Source organism: Lichenostomus cassidix, chromosome 9, assembly GCF_008360975.1.
Source record: "Lichenostomus cassidix isolate B80296 chromosome 9, HeHo_3.0, whole genome shotgun sequence".
Taxonomy (NCBI): Eukaryota; Metazoa; Chordata; class Aves; order Passeriformes; family Meliphagidae; genus Lichenostomus; species Lichenostomus cassidix.
The window spans coordinates 7,668,842-7,694,722 of NC_139490.1; the positions used below are offsets into that span (position 1 = coordinate 7,668,842).

Here is a 25,881-nt window from a genome sequence, read left to right on the forward strand (position 1 = left end):
TTAAAAGGAAGTTGTAGCTACACTGAGTAAACCAATTTGTTGGATATGTCCACTCTGTACATTCTTTTAGGTGAAATTTTTGCCATCCTCTCTCTTTAAGGTGCAGTTATTTGTCAGTGTTGTGTCCTTGTTCTTATTTTGTCATTTAACTTGATGTATGATGTTTTGTACTGCTTTCCTTAATTCCTCCCCTGGCCTGCAGATAATCGAGATGATTTCCTGTCTTGAGTCATGAAGTGCAGTAAAATGTAATTTTGATTGCAGGGACTTTTTAATTACCAACATTGAAGTATATAAATCACTGAGACAAATGCCATACGACACGAAGGCTAGGGAAGGAAGTGCAGGGCAGTTTAGTCTAGTCTTGCACATGATTTTTTGCTATAGGCAACCTTTCTGTGAGGCTTATTCCAAGGTTAAGAAGGAACTCAATATTTCCTGCATCTTTAATTACAACGCATGTTAATGTATGGCTAGCAGTCTCACTACAAATTTTGGTATGTTTTATGACTCAAAACCTTTTTTAAACATTATCATGTCAGTCATTTGGAGCTGCCGTTGATTGCTGCTGTTAAAATTTGCCAGAGGATTTGTCTTGACCTTTTCACATAGATGTTTGTCTGTCTAAATTACCCAGGCCTTGGGGATCTCAAGAGGACTGATCTGGGGGACATCCTGCAGCCTTGTTACCTCTCTAAGGCTGCTTCCTAGGATCTAATGCTAAGTGTACTTGAAATAATTACCCCTTAGGAATGGGGAACCTTTAAACTTGAATATTAATACCTGCAATTAGGGAATGTATTCCCACAATCAGGTGGATTTCTCTGAGCTGTGGACTGTGTTTAATCACTGTTGCATTCCTCATGTGAAGTGAATTCCCACTCCTGTGAATCAATGCCCTGACACTGCCAGCTACAGCTCAATTACTCCAATATGGTCTTTTGTGTCTGCTTAACCTCATGCAGTTGCTCCATTGATATTTCCACTTTGGATTTTCTGGAACTTGATGGGGGAAAATGTTTTTTCATACATATTTATTTTCTTGGTTTTGGAAAACCTCTTGATCTGTGTTCTTACCTTTACCTGCAACCCATTTGCAACTGAATTACTGAAGCTTCTACCTTAAGCTAGAGCTCTGTGGGAGGTTAATGAATCACTAATTCTCCTTAACCAAAAGCCTCATCTAACTAATTCCTGTGTATTTATATTATTATTGACATTTACATTGAAGATCTGGTATCACTGCTCCTCTTCTGAGTATTTTAGGGCCTTGTACGTCAACATTTTTTTTCCTCATTCTGTCACATCTTCTGTGTCTTTGCCAGTTGAGAATACCCCTTGGTGATAATGAAGTTGCTTTAGAAAGAAGCTGTTTTACTTAATAACAGCATATTGATCTTTTAGCTAACGCATTTGCTTTTTTTCCTGGATTAGTTTCATTAATTATAAATATGAAGAATGCCCCTTAGTAAAGGGCGTTAAATCTGTATTACTCCGTAAGTAAATTCTCAGTTCCAAATTTTACTTGACTTGACTTTGTTTTGTATGATAAAGCACCAAACTAAGAGTTGTAAAAGAACATTGAGATTAGAACAGAAAAATAGGCTTAAATCAGGCTTGTGCTCCAAAACAGGTAGCTTTTCTAAAGAAGGAATTAATGTATACATGTGATATGCCAAAGACATTTTTTACCCAAACATGCATGTTCATAAAACATATTGATTTTATCTACAGATAGACAACTAACTGAGATACTTGGGAATTGATGACATGGTTTGTAAGTACACTGTCTAATCTGAAAGTGTTTAATTTTCTTTTTCCAGGTAGTTCGACTGTTAAAAACCTCTCCAGAGAAGCCCATAACGTTAGCGATCGGAGATGGTGCTAATGATGTGAGCATGATACAGGAGGCACACGTTGGCATAGGTAACTTGCTTTTGTCAGAAGCAATAGGAGCTTTTCAAAATTTGAATCAGCATCAAATGAGCAGCTCTCTTCAGCCGTGTGAGGAATAATATCTTCTTCTGCAACAGAAGGGTGAAGTTCTTAAAATGTTTTAAGTGCAGGAAAACAGAACTGTAGCTACAGATGAATGTTGTTGGCTTTTTTAAATTTCAGTTTTTGTTATACTTAACCTGTTTTGTGTTTTGTTTCCCAAACATTACAGGAATCATGGGCAAGGAAGGAAGGCAAGCTGTAAGAAACAGTGACTATGCAATAGCACGGTTTAAATTCCTCTCCAAGTTGCTTTTTGTTCATGGGCACTTTTACTATATTAGAATAGCAACCCTTGTACAGTACTTTTTTTATAAGGTGAGTTTTTCCCACCAAGAAATTTATTCCAGATCTGAGATTTTTGTTGGGAGCAGGTTAAATATCTCTATTCAAACATGTTTTCTGGGATTTTTTATTTTATATTTTACAGCCAAATGCAGTAGTTTAACTGTGAAATTGTTTAGTCCTTCCACCTAGAAATGGGCTTTAGTTACCACAGTGAGTTTGTCTAACCTGAGAGGCAGATGTGTTTGTTTTCTCAAGACAGGGTTTTTGGTTGGTTGGTTGGTTTGTTTTTCTTTTTTTTTACTTGATCATCAGTTTTCATAACAAGTCAGAACTCACTGTCTCCATTGAATTTTATCTGGGATTTCAGCTTTGGCTCCCAAGTCCCAATTTAAGTTCTTTTCTTTCATTTAAAGGCAACAGCATGGTGTTATATTTTGGTTTCTGATTTCTTTGCTCCCATGCAACAAACTCACAATGAGCAGGGCACAGCTTGCTTGAATTAAATGTGGAATCTCTTTTGCAAAGAAATTCTTAAAAAGAAACTGAGGGGAAAATGAATGGATTTCTTCTACTTTAATAGTGCTTAGACTCCCATAGTGAGATGTGCTCATCAAGCACATATAATTAAGTTTATACTTCTCAAGTTCATTGTCCCAAAGGACAGACAAACAAAATATGCTCTCAAGCAAAGCATCTTGCTTTACTTTGCCAAGTAAAATGCTGAAATGTTTTATTCTTCCCCTGTGTATTTTTACCAGCTTCTAAGAGTTAGCAATTTCTTTTAGGGCTGTGAAGCATATACTGAGAATTAACTGTTTCCTTCACTTCTCTTCATTTCAGAATGTGTGCTTTATTACACCACAATTTTTATATCAGTTCTTCTGTTTGTTTTCACAACAAGTGAGTATTTCATGCCTTACATTTTGTATGTGAAACACTTGAGGTCCATAGTTTTGAAAATAGGGAACAGTAACATAAGGAGCAACAGACATGTTACACTTAACAAATATCCAGCTTCATTTTCTGTATTTGATAGCTGATGGTATTGGATGGTTATGTGAGTACAGCTGTTTTCCTGACTAGCAAATTCATGTAACTAATCAATTGTTGCTGCTATTAGTGTGCTAATAAATCTTAATAAATATAGAAATCATATCTATAAATATAAATCTTTATATAAATAAGTCTTAATAATAAATACCTTTTTTCTTTACAAGCCATCAAATACTTTTTGCTTTCCTTTGCAGACGCTCTATGACAGTGTATACCTGACTTTGTACAATATTTGTTTCACTTCCCTGCCTGTCCTCATCTACAGTCTTTTTGAGCAGCATGTGCACCCGCATGTATTGCAGAGTAAACCTGTGCTCTACAGGTATGTATGTCCTGCCACAGTTCCCACAGGGGCACATCTTGTAAAGCAAAAGTGGCATCTCCAGAACTCTGAACTTGCTATTAGGCCTTTTGTGCAATATTTATCTGTTATTTAGGCATTTTTAGTAACTGTCTGGATGAGGAAGAATTGAAGCTTCATAGTTTTCGTCTTAAAAGTTAATTAACAGGAATAATTTAAGAGAAGTGTCTTTTTATGTCAGCCATGTTAAGAATGGAAGAGCATTGAGCACTTGGTCAGCTCACATGATTGGCAGCCTTCTCCTCCATTATATGTAGGAGGTGAAAATCACTCAGACAGGAAAATGAAAAACTAGGACACCTTGGTTTGGGGAATCACCACAAAAAAATCCAATACTAAGAAGAGAAGCGATTTCCTGTTGAATTAGATGTCCTCCCAGTGGTAGCATGTTGCACTGCATACTGCTTTTTGGAGAAAAAAGTAGGTATTTTTATGAAAAAGGAGACGTCTCTCAGATGTTTCTCTTTTTGTAAAGGTCTTTTAAGCAGAGCAAGGGGTAAGTATCAGGAGATCTGGCTTTTTCTTCCTCTTGCAGTTCCACCTCCAGGGACAAGAATTCTAGTTTGTGCTATTCTGAATTTGACCCATTAGAAACCCTTGCCATTGGTGACTGCTGCTTAAAGCAGAGCCAAATCATGAGAGCTCAGAGTTCTTTTGTCCATGATTTATGTATTTTTTTTCATATGTCAGCATTTGTTAAATGTGTTTTGGTGCAGTTGAAAGTTACATTTATTCAGAGCAGTAGCAGTCATGCAGTGTAAATAGCTGATACTTATGGACAGTATGAAATCCAAAATCTGTTTTATTTCTGCAGAGACATCAGTAAAAATGCCCATCTGGGGTTTAAACCATTTCTTTACTGGACCATCTTGGGCTTCTTTCATGCATTTGTTTTCTTTTATGGTTCGTATCTTCTAATGGGAGAAGACACTTCTCTGCTGGGAAATGGCCAGGTACAATATCATAAGTGTTATTCTATCGCTGTGTTTTTGGTGATATTTCTTAATGTTTTTTTTAAAAAATCCTCCTGTGTCCAAAAGATTTTGTTTTTATGAACTACATAGTTAAAGATTCTTTGTCAATATTTGTATGTGCTCTCAAGAGTAATATTTCTTAATGTGGAAATTGTAGATGTTGTCAGAAAGCATATGTCCATGAAGAACATATCTTTTAAGATAATAGATGTATCACAGTTGTCTTAAACTTTGTTGTGTTTTGTAAACTGTTTTTGTCAAAATCGTATTTCATGTCAGCAAATGAGAATTTATATTCATTCATTCAAAACTCATTTTGAGTTGGATTTAATTGCAGTGTCAAGCAATGACCTCTCTTCAGTAGCTGTAATAAAGTTAGGCTAAAAGTTGACAAATGTCTTAAAGCTTCTCCTGAAAATACATTAATTACTCTGCATTTTTTTAAATTTAGTATTGCAAGCTGCTTTTAAATTATGGTTGTTATTCAATAAATGTTTTTAAGACTATAACTTAATGAAATCATCAAATAGTAATTTGACACTTTCTATTTTAAAGATGTTAAATTTCACAGGAGGAATCATTTACAAAGGTACTCTAAGGCTTGGATGAAACCATGACAAGTCTGTTTCCTTATTTCCCCTGTTTCTGAATTAGTTAACTCAATTTAGAGCAGTTAGATACTGATTTTTCCCTCATTAAACATGGATAGTAATGGAAAAATAAATTTGATTCTCATTATGCCATTCTTAATACTGGCATGAAGAACTTGCCAGTTCTCATAGTGCTTGGCAGAGTTGTAAGTTGTGGCACAAGGGACAAAAAGAGCATCCTGCTGAAGCCACAGGGGTGACCTGGTGCCAGGGAATGGGTGTGAGCTCAGGAAGTTTAGTCAGAAATGCAGTGATGTACAGACAGTGAACAGAACGGCCCTGAGTGGCTGCAGGCAGAGCTGGTGGTTGGCAGAATCCCTGCAGAGGGAGGAGCAGTGAAGGGGGAGTGGAGCAACCAGCTGGAGCACCTATTCCATCATGAGATGTTTGAATGTTAAAATAGTTGTGCTTTAGATTAAAATGTCATTTCATGGCTGAGGTATGAGTTGTGTCCTCTCTTGTCATTTGTTACAAGCTGTGGTATTTGAAATTCTTGTGAGCTGGTAAAGGTCCTTCAGGACTGTTGTAATGAGGTAATTTTAGACTATGAATCAGTGTGTTCTGGTGCATCCATCTTCAGTTGTCAAAGCACCTCACTTCAAAATTGCTTAGTAAGTGTCCACAGGGCAGGAAGAGACTTCTTTCGTTGTGTTTAGCAACAACTGTTTGGTTTGGGGAACTGGCAGCTGCCCTTTGGCTTCTTGTGTGATATGACTTCAAATAAATTCTAAGTCATTTTTGGTTTTTAGTTACTCTGGCCCTCTGTTTGCTAAAAGATGGTTACTGAAACTGGTAAAACTGTGTTGCAGTGAAATATCTGCAGGACATAAAGTTTCTTACAAATTTAATGTGTGCCTGGAAAAGTAAAATTTAAGGGAAGAGAGCCTTGTGCACTGCTGAAGTGCTTTCTTATTAAGTTCTCAAGAAGTGACTACCTGAACAGATTTGTGATACAGGATAGTGTTAGTGCAAGGCCTCATGTTTCCATTCCAAGTTCTCTGTTCAGAGCACAGCAGAAATAGAAGAGATTGTAAATTATTTTATAAATTTACATTGGTGCTTTGTTAAGGCTTACCTCAACACATTGTGCAACTACTTGATCTTTTAGTTCTTTTTTCTCCCCCTTTTCATGCTGTGCATGTCGTCAGATATTGAAACCTAACAGGCAAATGGTAAGAGTTTAGAGGAGGAGGAGATACAAAATATTGTATCCGTTACTTCATAGGATTAAAGGATGCAGCATCTACAGTGTAAATGTGTTCAAAAATAAAATGGTGGCAAGAACCTGTTTGTGTTTTGCATTCTAACTCTGTGACCATTGAGAGCAGTGTTAGCAAAGACACTTTCTTTCACAGGTCGCTCAGAAGTTTAATTTTACTTTTAAGTGAATATTGCAGCAGTTAACAACAAGCGCATACTTGTTAACCATTACTGTCAGCGGGACAAGTAAATCCAAGGCTTCAAGAAGGCATGTTTTAACAAAGATCTTTAAAATTATCAGTAAATCCATACTCATGGCTGCCTCAGTTTTGTACCTAGTGTATAGATGAGAGAAGCAGTTGTGAGATCTGTCCTCAGGCTGATGGGATGTTTTTGTCAGAGCTCTGCAACAAGAACTACAACTGTGCGAATCCCAGTTCCGTGCCCCTGTGCCATACTGACACATCAGCTCTAGGATGACCCTGATTGCCTGTCTGCATGTGGTACCTTCCTCCTTGCCTGCTTAGTCTGCTGCCAGTAAACACAGAGTTGAGGATTTGGTTGTTGTTCAGTTTGTCAGTGGCAAAAACAGGTGAAACAGCAACATCTTCCCTGTGACCCCCCAGCCACTTCCAGGCTGGACCTGGTGTAGAATGGCAGCTGTGAGTAGCATGTGTGTAGATAGATACAACCTCAGCCTCCCTGCTTGGTTGTCAGAGCTGAGATTTTATTGTTGTAGACCTTGTTCAGAGTTTTGATAGTTTGATTTATGTTCACAAGAGAATACAAAAGTGACAGATATCAGTGTTTCAGAATTGATGCTTAATTTTGTGTTTAGTAGCCTTGAAACAAAGTGTCTTTACCTTAGAATTTTCTTTGTAAAATACAGTGGCACCATTATTTTTGAATTGTAAAATTGTGCTTGGGGTTAAAAGTGAACCTTCAGTTGATGCTGCATGTTGAAATTACCTGGAAGTATTTAAACTGAAAAGTGTTTTGCACTTAAAGTGAATACCTTCCACCTGATGTTTCCTTTCTATTGGACGCTTATAATTAATTTATCAAATTGGTATCTTCATTTTCCTATAATTACATATTACTGTTTTGGCTTTTTTTAAAATATTTCATGTAGCCTTTGTGGTGATTTGTTTTGAACCAAGAAGAAAGATGACTTTGTGGGTTGTTAATTTTGCTCTTATCATAAGCTGTATTTTTTCTAGTAGTTTGTGTTGTGTGTCCTCCTTGCTTTTTTCATGATGATTACTTGTCACAAGCTTATGTCCACAGTCTTATTTCTTTAGTGTAGCTGACTTAAAAAGAATGCTCTCAACTCTGTGAATGCTCTTAACTGATGTTTTTTCCTTCCATGATTTTTGCCTTGCCATTTTCTTAGATGTTTGGAAACTGGACATTTGGTACTTTGGTCTTCACCGTTATGGTTATAACTGTTACGATGAAGGTAGGTTATTATACTGACCTATTCTCTGTGTTTGGATATATAGACAAATATACAATAAAGCAGTAATTTAAAATTGATTCAAAAGTTGCTGTTTCTTGAAGATTCCAGATAAGTGACTTTTATCTTTAGTTTCAACAGTGGTTGAAATTTTTCTTTAGTTTTCTGTGTGATACAACAATATTTAGTGTTTGGGCTGGAAGTTCTTAAGTATGTTCTGACTGGTATTTATCATTTTCGGTGAAGTGGGTGGAAAACAGAAGCTCACTGTAGTTATCTCTGTTTTAGATGGCACTAGAAACTCACTTCTGGACATGGATAAACCATTTTGTTACTTGGGGATCCATTGTATTTTATTTCATATTCTCCTTGTTTTATGGGGGAATTATCTGGTAAGTGATTCTCTTTTCCCCCCTTTTTATTACATTTAAGATCGATGAAGCTATGAAAAAATACTGAAATATTATGTTCTACCATCTTGCTCTGAATTTTGTGACAGGTTTGCAGAAAAAAAAATTTTAAACCCAGAGTGGCCACTTGCTTTTGGTGATTCTTTAAAAAATTTAGGCAGGGCTGCTATGCTGTCCTGTGCTTGAGGACACACAGTACTTGTCTCTGACAGCCTGTAACTATAGAGGCATTTTTAAGAAGTAGGTAGGTTCCCAAAGGTGCTATGTAATAGGTAAATATTTGCAACAGAAATAAAAATACTGAGGTTTGGATCAGTAAAGTGTTTTTTCTCATTGTTTGGGGTCTTGAAGGGATAGGATGGTGATTGATTCTCTGCAACACAATTTAAAACTAAATCAGCAACTTTTCCTCCAAAGTTCAGTGCCCTCTCTCCCTGGAGCTTATTTGCAGGTCAGGTCCAACAGGTTGCTGCACTTTACATGGACATGGTGCAGTTGTGACTCTGCGTCCTGAGTCTCATTGCTTGATGTAAAATAAGACACACTTGAGACAGCCTATGCTGTACTTCTGTTTCTAGAAGTTCTTTGTAGTAATTGCCACTTCTTTTAACTTTTCAGGCCATTTTTACATACCCAGGACATGTACTTTGTATTTGTTCAACTGTTGTCAAGTGGTTCTGCTTGGTTTGCCATAATCCTCATAGTAGTTGCTTGTTTGTTTATTGATGTTGTGAAGAAAGTGCTGTACAGACATCTGCAACCAACAAGTACTGAAAAAGCTCAGGTAATGTTACGCTTTTGTATCCAACTTGACCAATAGTTATCCTCTTACATTGCTGTCATGTTTAATGCAGAGAAGTGTTCTCATTTCAAAATGCACTTGTTAATTTAAATTTACAAAAGTGAGGACACCATTTTACAAGGCAGTAATGTTTTATGTTTAAGTAATTGATAATAACAAGAATAGAATTATTTATGAAGGGGTCACTTAGTCTTCATCTCAGATTAAAGGATCATACTGTGCATTTTCATACTGGAATTTAGATTGAAACTTATTTTGGTCTGGGTGTTAGAATTACAACTGTGATTGGCACTGAATAGTTCTTTAAATATGATGGAAACAATAATTTTAAAAGTTACTTTAGTAAGGCTTGTTTTAATAAGTATTTCTCAGATCTAGATCATATCATATGCTAAGCATTTGATTGTTGATTCTGTAATTAAAGCTAATTACCCATGTGGCAGTTTCACAGATTCACAGACAACGTCTGAAGTTATGCTGTGGTAATAGAATCTCCCTTTTGCCTGACACAGGATACAAAATAACCCTTTAAATCATTCTAGTGAAATTAGGCTGTCTTTTAGGTAAATATCTCATCTCTGTTTGCATGTTTTCTTCTTTTTAGAGGCAGTTGTGGAGAAATCATCCTGACCCATTGTTTTAATAGTGACTGTCTCTTTGATTTCATTTTTCCACATTTTATCTTTTTATACTTACTATGCTAAACTGAGCTTTCTATTATGGTTTTTGTTTTATTCAGTTAGGTTTGTGATCAAAGTATTTTTTGCACTGATAGGTATGTTAGGCTTTCATCTTCTTTCAAAAAGGTTGTTTTAAAATCTTTTCATCATTCTTGGGTTTTTCCTGTAACTCTCACGATTCCTCAACCTCATCTTGAATTTTGGATTTCGCCAGTGGACTCAATATTGCAGCACAGCAGACATCAGTGCCAAGTATGGCAATAATGAGTGCCCCAGCTGTATTCAGTTTATTGAATAATATACATTGATAACCCATCTTCTGCACATCTGCAGGTGGTGACATTGATTTCTTTCAGGTCACTGATGAGAGATCAATTAGCATAGGGCCAAAAATAGTGAAAGTGAATGAAGAACCCAGAGAATGACAGAGATATCCCATGCACAGTTATGGTCTGAAACCTGTTAGCAGCTTTCTGTCCATCTGTGTGCCACATTGATTTTTGTGGTGTCCTAATTGCTTAATGCAAATGGCACTGAGCTCTGTGCCATACAGAACTCCTGACTGCACTGCATCAGTGCTGTTATCTTTAGCATCTAACCTTGTCATTACTTTGATGTAAGTGCATGTTGATGTACCTAAATTATATTACCCTTCTAATTTGTGTGTTTAAAAAAAAATCCATGTGAGACATTCTCCTTATTTGCCTAGGATCAACATCATGCTGACAAGTCTACTGCTAGCCAAAATATCCCATTAGTCCCTTTTCAAAATTGGAATATTGGCTGCTTTTTCTGTCTTGGAATTTAGTACCTGAAAGCCAAGCTAAATAACCCCTGGCTTTCAGAAGACTGTTCAGCTAGACCTGATAAGACTCTGGATTGCACATTACTGCACTTCTTGGATTGAGAGTCTATAGGTAATGATACTTATCTATCTTTTTTTTCCTCTTCAAAAGCTAGTGGCAACATTTATCAAACACTCCCCTTCCTTCCTTGCTGTACATCAGCTGTTGCTGTCTGGCAGTGTATTGGTGTGGTTGTTGAGGTTTTTCCTGTTCTTGAAGTGCTTGAATTAAAACCCAAAAAACCACATGTTTTTTTCCTGTCCTTATCCATAGACTTCCTGCTGCATTCTCTTGCTTTCTGAGTCCTTTCTAAAGAATTTTTGGGTTCAGTTTGCTTCCATTACAATTGTGCTCTCAAGGACACAGTAGGATTTTTTATTTTTAAAAAGGAATCTTGATGAATGTCTAACACCTTTCCTGTGGCTATAGCTTGATTCTTGGCCATGGGGATTTTGCTTTGTGCATCTCTATTAGTCATCTTTTTCTTTATTTGCTTTCTACTTTGCATTTGACAGAGTCAGCACTAGGGTTTCTGTTTACCAAAATACTTTGGTATTTTTTCTGAAAATTCTTAATTCCTGATGCAGCAAAGTTGAAGTATGTGAAATGGGATTTGACCAGAAATTCTTCAGCAGCCATCCTGTTTCTCTTTGTGTGTCTGATAGTGAGATTATATTCAAAAATGTATTTGCAAAAAGAAGGCACCTTTCATTTCCATTCTTGAGATTTATTCTGTTGAGATTTTCCCACTCTTGCTCTTAATGGGACAATCAACTCCACTGGATTTCTTTCACTGTTCTTGCAGTGAGAAAGTAGATGCAACTGAAGGGGAACAGATGATCATCTTAGCACCCTTTGTTGTCAAGAAGTGACAGAATGCTTCTTTTTGGATCATACCTCATAATTTCTGTTTAAAATTCCTAGTAAATATTTTCCTTTCAGTTTCCAAGCAGAGGAAGAGACTGACTTTCAGATAGAATGGGTTTGGAGCATGTCTTTGTCCTAAATGCTAAGGGTGGGGACTGATGTTAATGACTTCTGTGGAAGTCATTGAAGGAGTAAATATGGAACTTTGTATATTGTCCTTTTAAATTTTTTTCATAGTGTAGGTGCACCCTCTGAATAACTGAGTGTTTTTAATTATTCGTTTCTAATTGTAGGACTAAATTATATTTTCATATTGTGGGAAAGAAAAAGCTTGGTTTACAGTTACTGTGTTTTTATCATGGCAATATAAATTGTTACATGACCTAGTTCCTTGTTTTTAAGTTGCAGCTATTTAGGTTGTTTGTTTCTGTCTGACATCATTTAAATTCTGAACTGTTCCCAGGAGCAGTGTGCAAAACACAGGTTTCTCAGCTGAAAATGCTTGCCCCTATTGTTTTAATTTTTCAGCAATTTTTTGTGTGTGACCTACTCCAAAAACTTAGTGCTCTGAATTCACTATATCTGTAGGGATCTGCCTTACCTTGATTTTGTATCTTTTTGTTAGTATAAAGTGATAGCATCAAGAGTGAGTTTGATCTGTTGGATGTTACGTTAATTCAGTTATTCATAAGAGAGCAGAGAAATTTAACTGATATGAAACACTTGGTAGACTTTAAAATGTAAATATTGTTCTGTCACAGCAACTTAAATCTCAGTCGTTCGTTTTGGGAAACTAAAAATTTGACAGGCAAGCATGGGTTGACTTCCATAGAAAATGAGCTTGGTTAACTTTATGTCCCTTAATGCACTTAAGATGAATGTGTGTTACTTCATTTTATTTTATTTTTGCTGTGTTCCAAGGGTTTTTTGCTGGCCTAAAGAAACACCATCTTGTGTTTGACTGAGGTCAGTTGCCCTGAAGTAGCTCGTGGGCAATTTCTTAATATAGGTCTGTTACAGATTCATACAGGAGGAATTGGAGGTAAATGTGAATCAAACTATAAATCTTTGGGTAAAGATAAATCACAGCATTATCGAGGGGAGAAAGCAATATAGAATAAAAGTGTCTGATAAAGCACAGATGGTAAAAGTGTATAGGCCTTTTCTCAGTGTGAAAGCAAAAGTACTTTAAGAATGGTCCTACCAATCAGTGACTGGCTGTGATGATCCCAGGAGCTGTCTTGAAGGTACCAGGCTTGTGTTCTGTATATGATGTGTATTCCTCTTAAATAACAATGTGTTGTCCTGTGTCTTTCTCTTAGAAAATTACTGCTGCTACTTACTGACATGTATGTTCCATCCCTTCTCTGTCCACTTGTAGATGTACTCCAACAGAGTTGCTTTAAGTGACGAGTTCATCGCACTGCAGCCATTGTCCAGGGCAAGGAATCAGCTGAGCAAAATTAGGTAGAGTAGGAGGGACAGTTCCTCATCAACTCTTATGCATGCTCAAGGTGAACTAACCAGTGCTGAGAGAGATGGGAAGAGGCATGAATATTTATTAGTGGGGTGAGAGGGCAATACCTGTAGTGCAGAAACATTCAGTTTGGTGATTTCTTGGCTTTGCTCTGTGTTTCTGAGCCAAATGCTTCTCCTAAGTAGCATGTGTTGGACGTGCTTTGGTTGTTTGTTTTTGTTAGGACAAAACATCCCTAGCATGATGCTCAACTTTCAGAATAAAGATCAGCTGTTCTTGCATCCATTTTTGAATAATCATACTTTCTAGCATGGTTATAATGCTTTTAGTTTCTTTATGATAAAAGTTAACAGTGCTTTTTGCATGCTGGATAATTTCAGCTTTGTGAGGCTGTAACAGGAAGATCCATGTACTTCAGGCAGCAGTTTCTTGCAAGTTATTTGCCCATTTTAATTTGCTTTCAATTGTGTCAAAAGAGCAGAAAATGTTTTAAGCTTGGGTGCGTCCATACCCTTGTGCAGCTGAGGCTTTTTGTGTCTGTTTTGTGCAGCTATAAAAGTGAGTGTTGTTTGTTTTCAATGTGTATAGATACATATTCCTAAAGGCATTTGGCTACAAAGTCCCAGAAAATTATTCAAAACAAGATCAAAGCATACATGAGTCTGTACAGGTAAAACATGATTCTGCAACTCCTCAAATGCACCGAGTTCATGACATGAAATGCTGTCAAATGCTGATTCTCTCTTGTAAGACTTAAGCATTCATATGCATCAGCAATGTCTCAATTTGTTCAATCCCACCAGTATCCACTTCTACATCCTACAGCAAGAATTAATGCAAAGATCTGATTCCTTTTAAATATTTTTCAAGGTGATTTTCTTGTTTAAAACGTGCAAATAGGTGCCTAGGAGAACCAACCAACCTATATTTTAGGGACTTAATTGCTGTTTGTTTAACCAAAAGAGAAAAGTTTTGTATTTCCCCAGAGAGTGCACTACACCTTTACAAGGCAAAACTTGAAATGGCCATTGTGTTGTGGTGTTAGTGACCTGCTGTAAAACATACCACCTTGGATTTCCAAACACCCAGGGGGATAGTAGTGGGTTGGTTTTGATTTTGTTTTGTTTTGAATTCAACACTTAATAGCTTTAAAACAGGCAAAGTACAGTATACCTTTTGAAAGCTGTTAAACTTTGCAACGTATTAGGGAGGTTCCTCTGGAAAAGCCTTTACAAGTAAGCATTTAAAATTCTTGGTTTATCAGATATCTTAGTTTATCAAGTTACCTTTTAAAAATTTTGGATAAGTTTATGTAAGTCTCTGTTTTCTCAATTAATTATTAAAGTGAATTACATCACGCATCATATCTACGTCAAAGGTTTTAGAAGATGATCTTAAAATTTCCAAAGCTAAACACATTTTAATGGTTCTGCAGCTGGATAGTTAAAGGAAAATAAAGCTGTAGGAATGCAGCACTGTAGCCATTAAAATGGTGGTTTTCCAGGAGAATCCTTGCTAATGTGAGGCAATTTTCTTTATATTAAACTTAGGGGGAAGGTTGAGAAAAAGGGGAAATCTGTTTTGTCCATGAATAACAAATGATTATACAAATCCAGTTCTCTTGTGAGTCAGAATTTTCACACTTGAGTATCTGATAGTACCTGAAACTACCAGCACTGATGCCTTCCTAATACACAGTTGAGCTTGTAAAGTGCAACAAGAAGGAAACAAGGATTCAGGTTTCTCTAGTTCTTTATTCTGTCTGTGGACAGAGTTCAGAAGTTATCCTGTGGATCCTTGCGTAAAACAGTGAAAAGGAAAATTAGCTGGTAGACAGAAACTACTTACTTCACTGTACTAAATAAAATCTAATTCGAAGTGAAGAACATGGGTTGGTTTCTGTGGTTTTCCCAAAGCAATAGGGCAAAGAAGACAAGGAAGACTGTAGGAGCACTGAAACAAAAGAGCTGCCTGGTGAATATGTAGCTGTAAAGCAGCTAATCTGTCACACCTTATTTGTATATGCCCACCCAGGGATTGCATCCTTTGTGACTGCAGAATGCATGGAGGTTGATGAACAGACTTTGGCAGGTTTTTGTTGTTTGTAAATATGTATTAAAAGGCTCAAAAGGAGCATAACTCCAGGTTAAACTGAGTTATGCCTTGTTCTGCCAACATGCTTACTATTCTCTTGAGATCAAAAGGAGACTCGCTTTATGAATGCAAATTAAAAGAGAAGATTGATGTTTTAATAATGTTTTATTTCTGTAGGCTTCACAGTGTGCAAAATTGTTCAAGTTTGTATTGAGTACATTGGTGATGTACAGGATCTTTGAGGGGGGTCTTCTAATTGTCCAGGTGATTCCTGTAAGTCAGAATTGCAGTTTTGTGTGTGCCTTTTAAATTTTGCCTCTGAACTGTACTGTCACTTTTGGAACTTGGGATGAAGAGGAGATGAGGTAGCACAGGCCAGGTGCAGGTGTTGTGCTGAGCTGGAGTCTGGCTGAGCACTGCTTTCCTCCATAGCTCTCTCTCCTGTTCTTGGAATGTGTGAAATATGTATCTGAGGGTACTGACTGGGTCCCACTGTATCTCATTCTGTGTTTTTATATGTAAAGAAAGTGTTCTGTGTGCATGTCTGTCTACATGTCTCCGTGCTTTGTAAGAACTGTCAGAAATCTTAAGCCACATTTGAGAAGTGTTGCTTGTGTAGATGTTTTAATTCTACTTACTGATGGGATTAACTGTGTTTACAGAGTTTCTACCTTTGGACAGTGTGTTATGAACTGTACACAAAACTGGGGAAATATAAGACACCAGAAGGGGTTTTATTTACAGAGAAGGCTGTCAGTGCATGGTTTTCTATCCAGGGTTCCGGGGCATTTAACGTCTCAGATAAACCCTGTTCTTTCCCCTTTACCAGGCCCATCCATGGCTGTTGTTGCCTCGTTTTCCCTTCATCTCAGTCCAGATCTGCTCCTCAGCTGTCTCCAGAGCTCCAGGCTCCATGCCCTGGCTTTATGGCCTTCATTACTTGTCTGTTTTTAACTCTAGCTCCCGTTCCATGGGATTCCCTTCCCAGTAGTTTCAGGTCTGACCCAGCCCGGCTGTGTTGAGTCAAGAGCAGAGAGGTCTCTGTTCCTTTTACAGCCTATGTTTCATGTAAGGAACATGTAATTTCTGAGAAAACTGTCCAAGTGAAGCATGAATTCACACTATTGAGGTGTACTAGAACACCCTGATGGGCTACACTGTGATCAAGGGTAATCTCTTCCTTTACAGGCTGTACATTGTGTTAACATAGCTTGGTGCTGATCTGTTGGCTAATCCACAGAACCTATTTGAGGAAGATGAGGCAGTGAGGAAGGAATGGACTATTTTGGATTTGTCTTCAGTCACAAAAGTGCACATACCTGAAGATACTTTTGTCTAATGACTTGGAAATAATGAATTCATTTGGCATTTGTAGGTTCATTTGATATGAAGAGTAGAAAAAGAAGCGATGAAAACATCATGCCAGTGACGTTGTTAGATGTCAACATTCCTATATATTTTCCTATAAAATTTTAAATCCTAATTGTTTGGGATTTTGGGATACAGTGTATTAAGGGTTAAAGAAAGTGAGATTTACAGTAGGGAGCAACTTTTAGCTTAATTGTGGAATAGTAATGACCCTCTTGTATCTATTTTCTGAAACATCCATGTGGCATCAGAATGTTGGCAGCTGGGACCTGGGCTCAGGAAAATTCCCTGCAGTGCTCTTAACTTAGTGTACAGGATTTAACACATTCCCCATTCCACAAAGTCCCAACTTTTCAGTGTGATTAAATGCTGGGCTGAAATGTCTGTCTTGTGGCATGTGAGATAATGTGCAATAAGACAAACAAACTGAAATGGTCCTTTCTGTTAGAAGGGGGAAAACAAGCAAAACTCCAAAATCTAAGAATTTGAAATAGATTCCAAATTTTTTGGGTTTCCCCTTTTGTAGTCTGTGGAACAAAAAAAGGCCAAACACTTTCAGCACTTAGGCACTGAGAAACCACATTTGATCCACCAAAAATAAAAATTGCCTCTTGACCTTGCTAATACGCCTCGTTCTCTCAAGACCAGACCTGTGAAATGAAAGTTCTTGTAACAATGGTGACTGTTTGAAAGCAATGCAAGCGTGGTGCTTTATAAGATCTGTTGCTTTTCTGTCCTTCCAGATGGAAGAAGATAAGGGTTCAGTCAGCTCAGCATGTGACTTTGCTGAAAGCAGGCACAGAGGGGAGGACAATAGGCAGCTGCTAGACCCATCTTGCCTGCCCGACAGTTCTTACCTCCACTAGGTAGTACTCCCACTGTACCCTAATGTGTGTGTATTTATTGACATTTATCATATAGAGACAGTCATTGAGCCATCTCCAAAATAACCCATGTATTTTTGGTATCTAAGAGAAAATCTGCATCATAGAATGTTGGTTTGATTTTTTTTTTTTCTTTATCAAGCTGAATCATTCTTTAATTCTGCACCTCAGTTGCTTTTTGATTTATTACATCCAATGGGCCATTCTCATATCAAATATTATGTTTATTGAGATCCCAGATCTTACCATTTGAACTTACTTTATTTGCTGCCCAAATATTGATAATATCTGATATTCCTCTCATTCATTTTTTGTAAAACATTGTCTCTCCTGCCTTGTGTTTCCTGAGGGTTTGTTTCAGGGAACATTATGCCTTCTTGCCTTGCCATGACAGGTTTTACTTGGGTATAAAACTATGACCATCATTGTCCTCCACAGAGAGAAAGTGAGAAAAAGGACTCTGTAGCACATGATTCTTCTTTCCAGGTAGTGGATGTAAACACAAAAATCCATGTTCACCAGGCCACAATACACAATATATCTGCATATAAAATTGAGTTGTGTTTTTTTGTCTTTAATGTTCTCACAGTATGACTTCACACTTAACTGCGAATTTGACAGAACAGAATTGCTGTTTCCAGGCTTATGTATGGTCACATTTGCTGGTTTCTTAACAAAGGGTATTAACTTTTCCATAAGCTGTGATTCAAGCATGATCCTAGGAAAAGAGACATCAGGTCTCCAAAATCCAGAGCTGAGGGTTCCCTCCTTGGAAACTCGTTTGGGCTACTCTTGGTTCCTCTTTCTGACAGTCTTTGGATAATATCTGGGACTGCTGGCTCTTAGGATAGCAGCTTCTAAGGGAAAAAATGGTCTGCTTCATCTGATTCAACATATAGCCATTGTATTGTGACTTCCTGCAGTAACTTTAAAGGTCTCCTTGAGGATAATGGCTGAACTCAATACTCAGTTTGAAATCCTGAGTGCAGGAATGTTACAGTTTTTTGTTGCTGTGACCACAGCTGTAAAGGTCACTCCATCTGCAGCAGGGGAGTGCTGACCTCCAAATGGGAATTCCTTCTGCTCTGTGCAATCTCTTGTGTCACAACTCTGGGAGCACACTGAGGTGGCTCTGAAGGTCGTGTTTGCTGGTGCTGCAGTGTGCTGTTTCTGATTCTGGTATCTTCTGTGACACTGCAGTTGGGACCACTCATGGTGGCCATCAAATGAGAGTGTTGAGGGACTCAACAGGCTCTGTTGAGATGTGGTTTGTTTTGTTTTGTTTGTGTTTTAACCAGAACCCCTTTCAGACCTGTCGCTTGCAATTCTTCTGCTCCTGCCCCTCAGGTACAGAAGTTCATTGTCACAGTAAATGTTCCTTTTGTGTCCCAAAGACCCCCAGATGAGTGTGTGAGTTAAAGTGTGTTCTGCCTGTTCTCAGCACAGCCTCTGAGGAGGATCCACAGGATCAGGGAGCTCAGTTTGTAGAGATCCTGTACATTCCAACAGCTGCTGACTGACAATCCTGCAAACATCACAGTGAGTGGTGTGATGGGAAGGTCTGCAGGGCCTGTGGGGAATGTGGCACAGAGCTGAGGAAGGGGCAGGCATAGGAAAAGGTGCATGGAAACAAACACCAGTTCTGCCTGTGTGTTCCTTCTTGTCCTCCCAGTTGGAATTTTTCTCTTGTATTTCCAAATGCTTCTTGTTTCTGTTAGCTGCCTCTTCTTTGTTGTGTAGGCTGTTCTTCTGTTGTGAAGCTGTAAATGTGTCCAGCTGCCTGTCTGGGGGGATTAGGAAACACAGTGTGTCCACCCATGGTAAACCATTCCCACGGGGAACTCTGAGGTTCTTCACTTTCCTTGCAGTGGTTGGCAAGTGTGGGTGGCATGAAAGAAACTGGAGCTCAAAAACAGAATCTTCAGACAACAGTCATTGGCCTTTGGTGTCTCAGGGAAAAGCTGTGGGAAGGTCTTAAGTGAGCTGTGTCCTGTCATGGACTAAGATGCCTCCTCCCAGAATTCTTCTTTCACTGGTGTGAGGAGAGGGTAGTGGATGCCTCAATTCAGGCTGTGTGTTCAGTATTTGTTTGACAGGATGCTCTTATGGAGAGTTTAAAATTAAATTAAAAAGCATCCCCACACTCCACATCTTTATTTCTCTTTGGAATGGTTATTGAAGTCAGTTTAGGATATTGTGTCTCCAGAAGTAGGAGATTCCAGCTGTGCTGCAGTTGGTGCAGCAGTGCTGTAGAGGAGCACACTGGTAGGTGGCAATCACACCCATTCATCAGTTACTGCTTTCTTTTATTTCTTTCATTCCTTTTTTCCTCACCTACAAAAATGAGCTGTTGAAAGTTTATTATGCTAATGTTGAATTATGTTAATGTTGAATTATACTTCATGCTGATATGAACATGACTGAACCTTTCTGACATCAGCCTTGTTTGCTTTTGGATAAACCATGTTCACACAATCAGGAATGTGCTTTTGTTCTGTACCAAGCCAAGGGTATCTATGGTAGTGATATAATGTCAATTATTGTAGGAAGTTGCATTATTCACTTGAGGAAAAATTATTTGGGATCAGGTTGCTGTGTTGTATTCTGCAGCCTGAAGCTTTCTCTTGATAGATTTCCCTTAAAATAGGGCTGAGCTTGTATAAATTGTTGCAGTGCCACAGAGGTGAATGAAGGCATCCCAGCTGAAAGTGCATGTGCTCTGCTGTGGGGTTTGTTGGAGGGAACTCCTAACCAGTTCATTCCCAGTGTTAGGCAGATGTGGTGCCATACCATTTCCACGAGCTCACCAAGGCTGCATTCAGACCTCAGAACAAATTTTAGTGTATGTAGACCTTAGGAAGTGGTAATATTATTGTTGTAGTTCTCCTATAAAATTGAAAAATATTCAACACTCTAACTTTAAAAAAACCTGCTTTTCTTAAGTGTTTTTTGATAACTTCTTCTTTGCTAGAATTCGTGAGTACTGATTTTCCTTTTTCTTTTTTCCCCCTTTTTTTTTTTTTTTTTTGTTTCCTGTTTCCAGCTTACTGAGGCAGGTTCAGGTATCAACTGCTTGGACTCCATGTGCTGCTTCTCAGATGGGGAAACAGCATGCACATCTGTTAGAAGAATGCTGGAACGACTAATGGGAAGGTGTAGCCCAACCCGGGTCAACAGGTGTGGCATTTCTCTCAATAGCCTTTGCTGCAGACGATTCTCCTATAAACTGGAACCTGATGAGCCTGCAGCAATAGATGTCTAGAAACCAGCTGCAGGTTTTGCGTATCTAAGTAGAAAATGCAACTCTTTATTGTACTTTTTTTCATCCTGAAAGATTAGCTTCTTGTTTCTTTTTGAGTGGTTTCTTTAGGGATGGGGAGGGGAAAAACGGTTTTCGAAAGATTTCTGTTAAAGTGTTTAGTTTGGCTTTACAAGTTCTTGTGTTGTATCTACCGTAATTTCTCTTGATTTGTACATTCTCCTCTTTAGAAAATCAAGCCTTGCTGCTGTTTTTGTTCTCCTTTTTATGATTACTTTTTTGCCTTCACGAATCAGGAGTTGTTTGTAAAGTCGAAAGACTTTTCCCTTTGGTTCTTGATGTACAACCTCCAAATATTTACCTTGGAGCTTGGATTACTCCTGAAGGTATATAAAAGGCTCACACTCCCCCCTTTAAATATAACTTCATTGTTAGAAGGAGAGTCTTTAAATCTTTCAGCCATTGATTGATATGAAGATGAAATATTTTTGTAGTATAACTTTTATAATCTATTTCTAAAATCAGAATAATTGACGGAACAGAGTCTTCAGGTTCTAAGAATTTTAAATGTTTTTTGGGTTCCAGAAGGTATATTGTCAAAATCATGTGTGCCATTCCAAAGTATGTGCTAAATAAATCTTTCCTTCACAAATCACGTGTGAAACAAACGTCAGTGGGGTAAAAGCACGTTGAGTAATTTAATATGTCTAAGGAGCAACACTGCTCTTGCAGTCAGCCCAACTGGGAGAGGAGCTCTCACTGAATCCTCTCATGTGCCATATCCCCATTTCCAAACAAGAGGGTTAGCAAACAAATATGGAAATATTTGGGGGTAGAAGTAAAAATAGTCTTTTGTACATCGTGATCTCTGTCCCTGAATGATATCATGGTCCTTCATTGGTCAAAAGGCAAACCTGAAAACACTGAACTTCACACATTTTCAAGGAAACTCATTTTGTATTTGAGCAACTTTGTCTCTTTCAGTTAAAGGTTGTGATATCATTCATTGGGTATCAAATCTCGTGTGAGTGATTTTCCCTGACAGCTTTGTCAGCTCTGATTCTGCCTTTAGGTATTGCCTGGTCTGTAGCTCATCTCTGTTGGAACTCTTGTGTTGAACACAGTGTCTGTGCTTTCAGTCAGTCTCTCTCTTCTGGCTTGCTTATGAAATTTATTCAATGTTTCTACAAATCTAGGGTATGAGTATGCAAAAAGTTTCATTCCATATGACAAATGAACTGTTACAATTAAGTACATTTTTAATTCAAACTTGCTGTGTAGAAAGCGGGCATGATGTGTAAAATAAACAATTTAATAGAATTTTTAATCTACAAGGTGAGCATTTAATTGGTCTAAAAATCAACATTTTGGTAGCAGTTGCTCTAAGTTTTCTGGGTTTTTTCTTTTTCACTTCTCCGTAAAATTGTGCTTTCCAAATGAGGAATTTCTCATGCTACTTCTTTTCACTTATTGTTATCTAATTAGGGCAGATTGTTAGTTAACAATTGCCTTAGTAGCCTCTAGTCTTATAAGGTAGGTATTCTGTGTTTTGTTTTCTGCAATGTATTTGCAGTTTTACAATTTGCTCTTCGTTCCACTCAAATTTTCTTTCCTTAAGAACTTAAAAATATTTATTGAAGCTAACTCATATTTGACAGAATATTAAACACTTTTTTTCAAGACTGCTTTTTCTCAGGTTTCTTGTCTGCTTACCTCATGTAGTTTTCAGATGAAATTCCATCTAGCAAAATAATTTTAGAGTTCTTAGAACACAGATACTGGGATTAAGTTTAATGAATATGCAAAACTATCTTGGTGCTACACTAAGGGCTTGAAGTTCTGTGGGTTTTGCTTCTGCCTCTGGTTGAAATTGCTCTGAACGATCTTCTAGTTTCACTTAAATTTATATACAGTACAAATAGAAAAGAGATTTTTTTTTTTAATTCAGTCATATTTGCTTTCTCCAATGATTTCAGCTCCTTCCACTCAGTATTGACACTTAAAACATGCTCTAAAAGTCCAGGAACCATTTTGTCCCTTGCACTTTCCTGGTAACACGAGAAAGTCTTTGTTCACTTTTTAGCTTATTAATTGCTTAAATCCCCTGAAGCAGTTGCAAGTTGTGAAATGCTGAAGGTAGATTTAAGAAAACTATTGGGTGATTTTAAAATGCTTGTAAAATTGTATAGACTTTGTTCACGAGCTTGAGCTGCTTTGTTTTTTATCTAAATCTCCAGAAGATTGTGCAATCCCCAACAGGATGGTCTTTTGAGTACTTGTACTCTATAAAACAGCTAATTATTCAACCAGGAGGTAGCTGCAAATTATTTTTGTTGTATGAAGTGATGCTGATGAATATGTTGTTCGTGCAAGTGCTGTAGAATGAAGAGCACTGTTTGAAATAATGTTGCTGTAGCCAGCTTGTGTTGTATTCTCTGCTCCTGATATTCTGTCAAATATGATAATCTGTCAAATATGATAACATGAAATCAAGCATCGTATCAAATTTTGATAGAAACTTTGATGAATCAAAGTTGTATAAATGCTTGGAGTAGCGGGCCACAGGAATATAGTCTCTTGTGATAAATTTACTGCTTGTAAAATGTATTTGAGAAGTATTTTCTTATAGCTTCATTCACCAGTTAGAATATAAAATGTGTGGTGTTGTATGTTAAAGTGCATTTTTGTCTGTCTGTTCCATTAAATTGTCTTTCACTTGTCAGTCACTAAACTATTATGAATGCTGGATCACATACATTTCTTGTACAGTAGGAATCATTGCTGAAGTGTTGGGTCTCCCATTAGTGGTTCTTGTGTCAAGGCACTGCATGGAACAGTTCTAAAGAAACAGCAGATTTCTGACAGAGCCTTATTTGGAGGATAAGTTTGTTATGTTTTGATCTCCTGCATTCCAAACGTCTATTTTCAGCTTTTCACATTTAGTCCTATATAAACAAAGAACAGTGTTTCTTCCCCAGGAGTAATTTGTCCTCAAGTGAAAGACATTGTGAGATTCCCTCTGAGTCAGCAGCTGTGACGTCTTGGGTGTTTTGCTGATGTTTTGAAGTGTAACAGGAAGGGATGAAACAGATTCCTGGCTGTAGATGAGTTTTGCCTCCCCCAGGCTCAGCCAGCATGGATGATTCCCACTGGGACACAGCTGTGCTGCATTTCCAGGGTTAGCTGTGTGCTCCCCAGGGCTCTGCTGGAACAGCCTCACAGAGCCTCTGTGCACAGGCAGCATGCACAGCCTCCTGAGGCACAGCACTGAAACTTCAGCTGCAGAATAGGCACAAAATCCGCTGCCTGTTTTAATTCAGAGTGATCTGTAGCTGTGTGTTTATTCTGTAGTAGGCGTGAATTGGCTTCTGTTTCCAAAGGTCTGAATGAACTGCAGGTACATACATGGAATCAGTAGATTAGTCCTTTAAAGAGCTACATTTGCCTGCTCTCATAACACTTCTATCTCTTGCTCTCATAGATTTTTCTCCTCACCTCTAGAGTATAAAGTTCCCAGTCAGCCAAACTTTTCTTTTATTGTTGCTTTAGATCATGGAGTTCATCGGATCCCTTCTATGCCAACGACAGGAGCATCCTGACTCTCTCCACAATGGACTCAGCCACTTGCTGACAGGGACATTTTTGAAAGCCTTGTGGAAGCTGTGCTGCTCACACACCTGTAGCAGGTGCTGCCCTAGGAAAGCCCAGAGGGACTCCTGAGTCCAGACAGGGCTGGTCTGGCCTGGCATAATCTGCACAGCAATCGCTTCCAGGATTTTTTCTAATTATACCTACAAATTGCTAAACAATTTTTTGAGGAATGCTTTTACATCTGACCATTTGATCTTTTTTGTTGCTGTATGAGCAGATTGGAATCCTACATTTAATACTTGAGGCGTCACACTAGCGCAATGACAGAAATCCTTCTCCTCCCAAATTTGAGTGATCCAATTTCAATCAATTTGAATTTCCACAATGAAAATTTTACAAGTCATATTTTTCGTGATGACCCTTCCCTTTAAACACACACATTCATTTTGAGCTGTCTCGCAGATGCTGTCTTAGCAGTTTGCAAATCAGTTTTATTTCTGTGGACGGTTACTGTATTCTGTAAGCAATCAGTTTAGTAATTTTTGAGAGTTAAATGCAATTCAAATATTTATGCTGGTGTATGAGTGGCAATATATTAGCCATTGCTTTGAAAAACACTGTTAACTGTGACAAATCAGCAATTTGGAATAATAAGGGATATAACAGTTCACTGTTCTCCCAAAGTACAATTCATAAGTCAGTCATCTTTTATTATGCCCTGTGTGTTTTGTTAGCAGCTCTGGATCCTGACATGGAAAAATGTTTTAACAATTGGTGGTTGAGCAGAAGTCTCACTAGCATAAATTTTTTGAATTATTAATCCTTTTGAAGTTGGGGAATTTTTGCATGTTTTGTTCTTTTTCATGTATTTATATTCGGTCATGTTGTACTTTGAAGATATAATTAATGCTTAATTATCTTCGTCTATCGGAAGGATCCAAGACCTTGATGGCAATGTTTTGATACTTAAGTATGCCAATAAAAACAAATTGCACAGTTGAGCTCTGCATGGTGCATCTTGCAGGTACTCCCCTGTCCCAGTACAGACCTGTGTGCGTGGTGGGGGCTGAGGAGCAGCAACATTTCACTGTCCCCTCAGCCAGGATGGCTCAAGCACTGCTTGTCCTTGGATGTGGGAGATGAAATGGTGCTGCAAGGGTGCCTTGGGAACAGTGCTGGGGCTGGGACTGGGTAAAATGCTGCTGCTCTGGGACACCCTTTTGTCAGTGTCTGACAGTGAAGCCCATCAATAACTGGAATATTCTTCCTGTTGGACAGTTAAAGGTGTAAAAAACTGAAAATCTGGGCTGCTGTAAACCTGGCTGACTGTAACTGGTCTGCTGCCAGAGGAACATATCCCTCTTGTCATCTCAAATTCTCCCAAGCTCAATGAGCAAAGGAAGTTTTAAACAGGTCCCACTTTCCTTGGATCAGATCCTTCGGATGTTCCTTACCTATAAACAGCTCTGCTGTTCATTATTCCTGCCCATGACTTTAACTGGGATTATTTCAGCTCTCCTCTTGGAGCTTTATTTTTGCATTACTGATTGGCAGCTTCACTCTCACCTGAAGGCTGCAGGTACCATGGGATTTTCAAGATCTCAGTGCTCAAGGCAAGATCTCTGCA

At 38.1% G+C, this 25,881-nt stretch overlaps 1 protein-coding gene across 9 annotated transcripts in view; it reads left to right on the forward strand.

The window, feature by feature from the left end:
- ATP11B (ATPase phospholipid transporting 11B (putative)) overlaps window positions 1-25,881 on the forward strand; it is a 67,297-nt gene that overhangs the window by 36,614 nt on the left and 4,802 nt on the right. For 2 of the 9 annotated variants that reach the window (XR_014854007.1, XM_085069117.1), the window contains exons 21-30: window positions 1,824-1,926; window positions 2,168-2,313; window positions 3,124-3,183; window positions 3,531-3,658; window positions 4,512-4,650; window positions 7,915-7,980; window positions 8,266-8,369; window positions 9,006-9,171; window positions 12,963-13,048; window positions 20,448-20,581. Coding sequence is in view for 8 of the 9 variants with exons in the window: in XM_085069117.1 (XP_084925243.1) it covers window positions 1,824-1,926; window positions 2,168-2,313; window positions 3,124-3,183; window positions 3,531-3,658; window positions 4,512-4,650; window positions 7,915-7,980; window positions 8,266-8,369; window positions 9,006-9,171; window positions 12,963-13,048; window positions 20,448-20,550 (1,101 nt within the window). In the remaining variant the exon portion in view is untranslated. Of the gene's footprint in view, window positions 1-1,823; window positions 1,927-2,167; window positions 2,314-3,123; window positions 3,184-3,530; window positions 3,659-4,511; window positions 4,651-7,914; window positions 7,981-8,265; window positions 8,370-9,005; window positions 9,172-12,962; window positions 13,049-17,263; window positions 17,387-20,447; window positions 25,256-25,881 lie in introns of those variants that run through there. The other 7 variants (XM_085069119.1, XM_085069120.1, XM_085069116.1 and 4 more) reach the window with 6 other exon arrangements.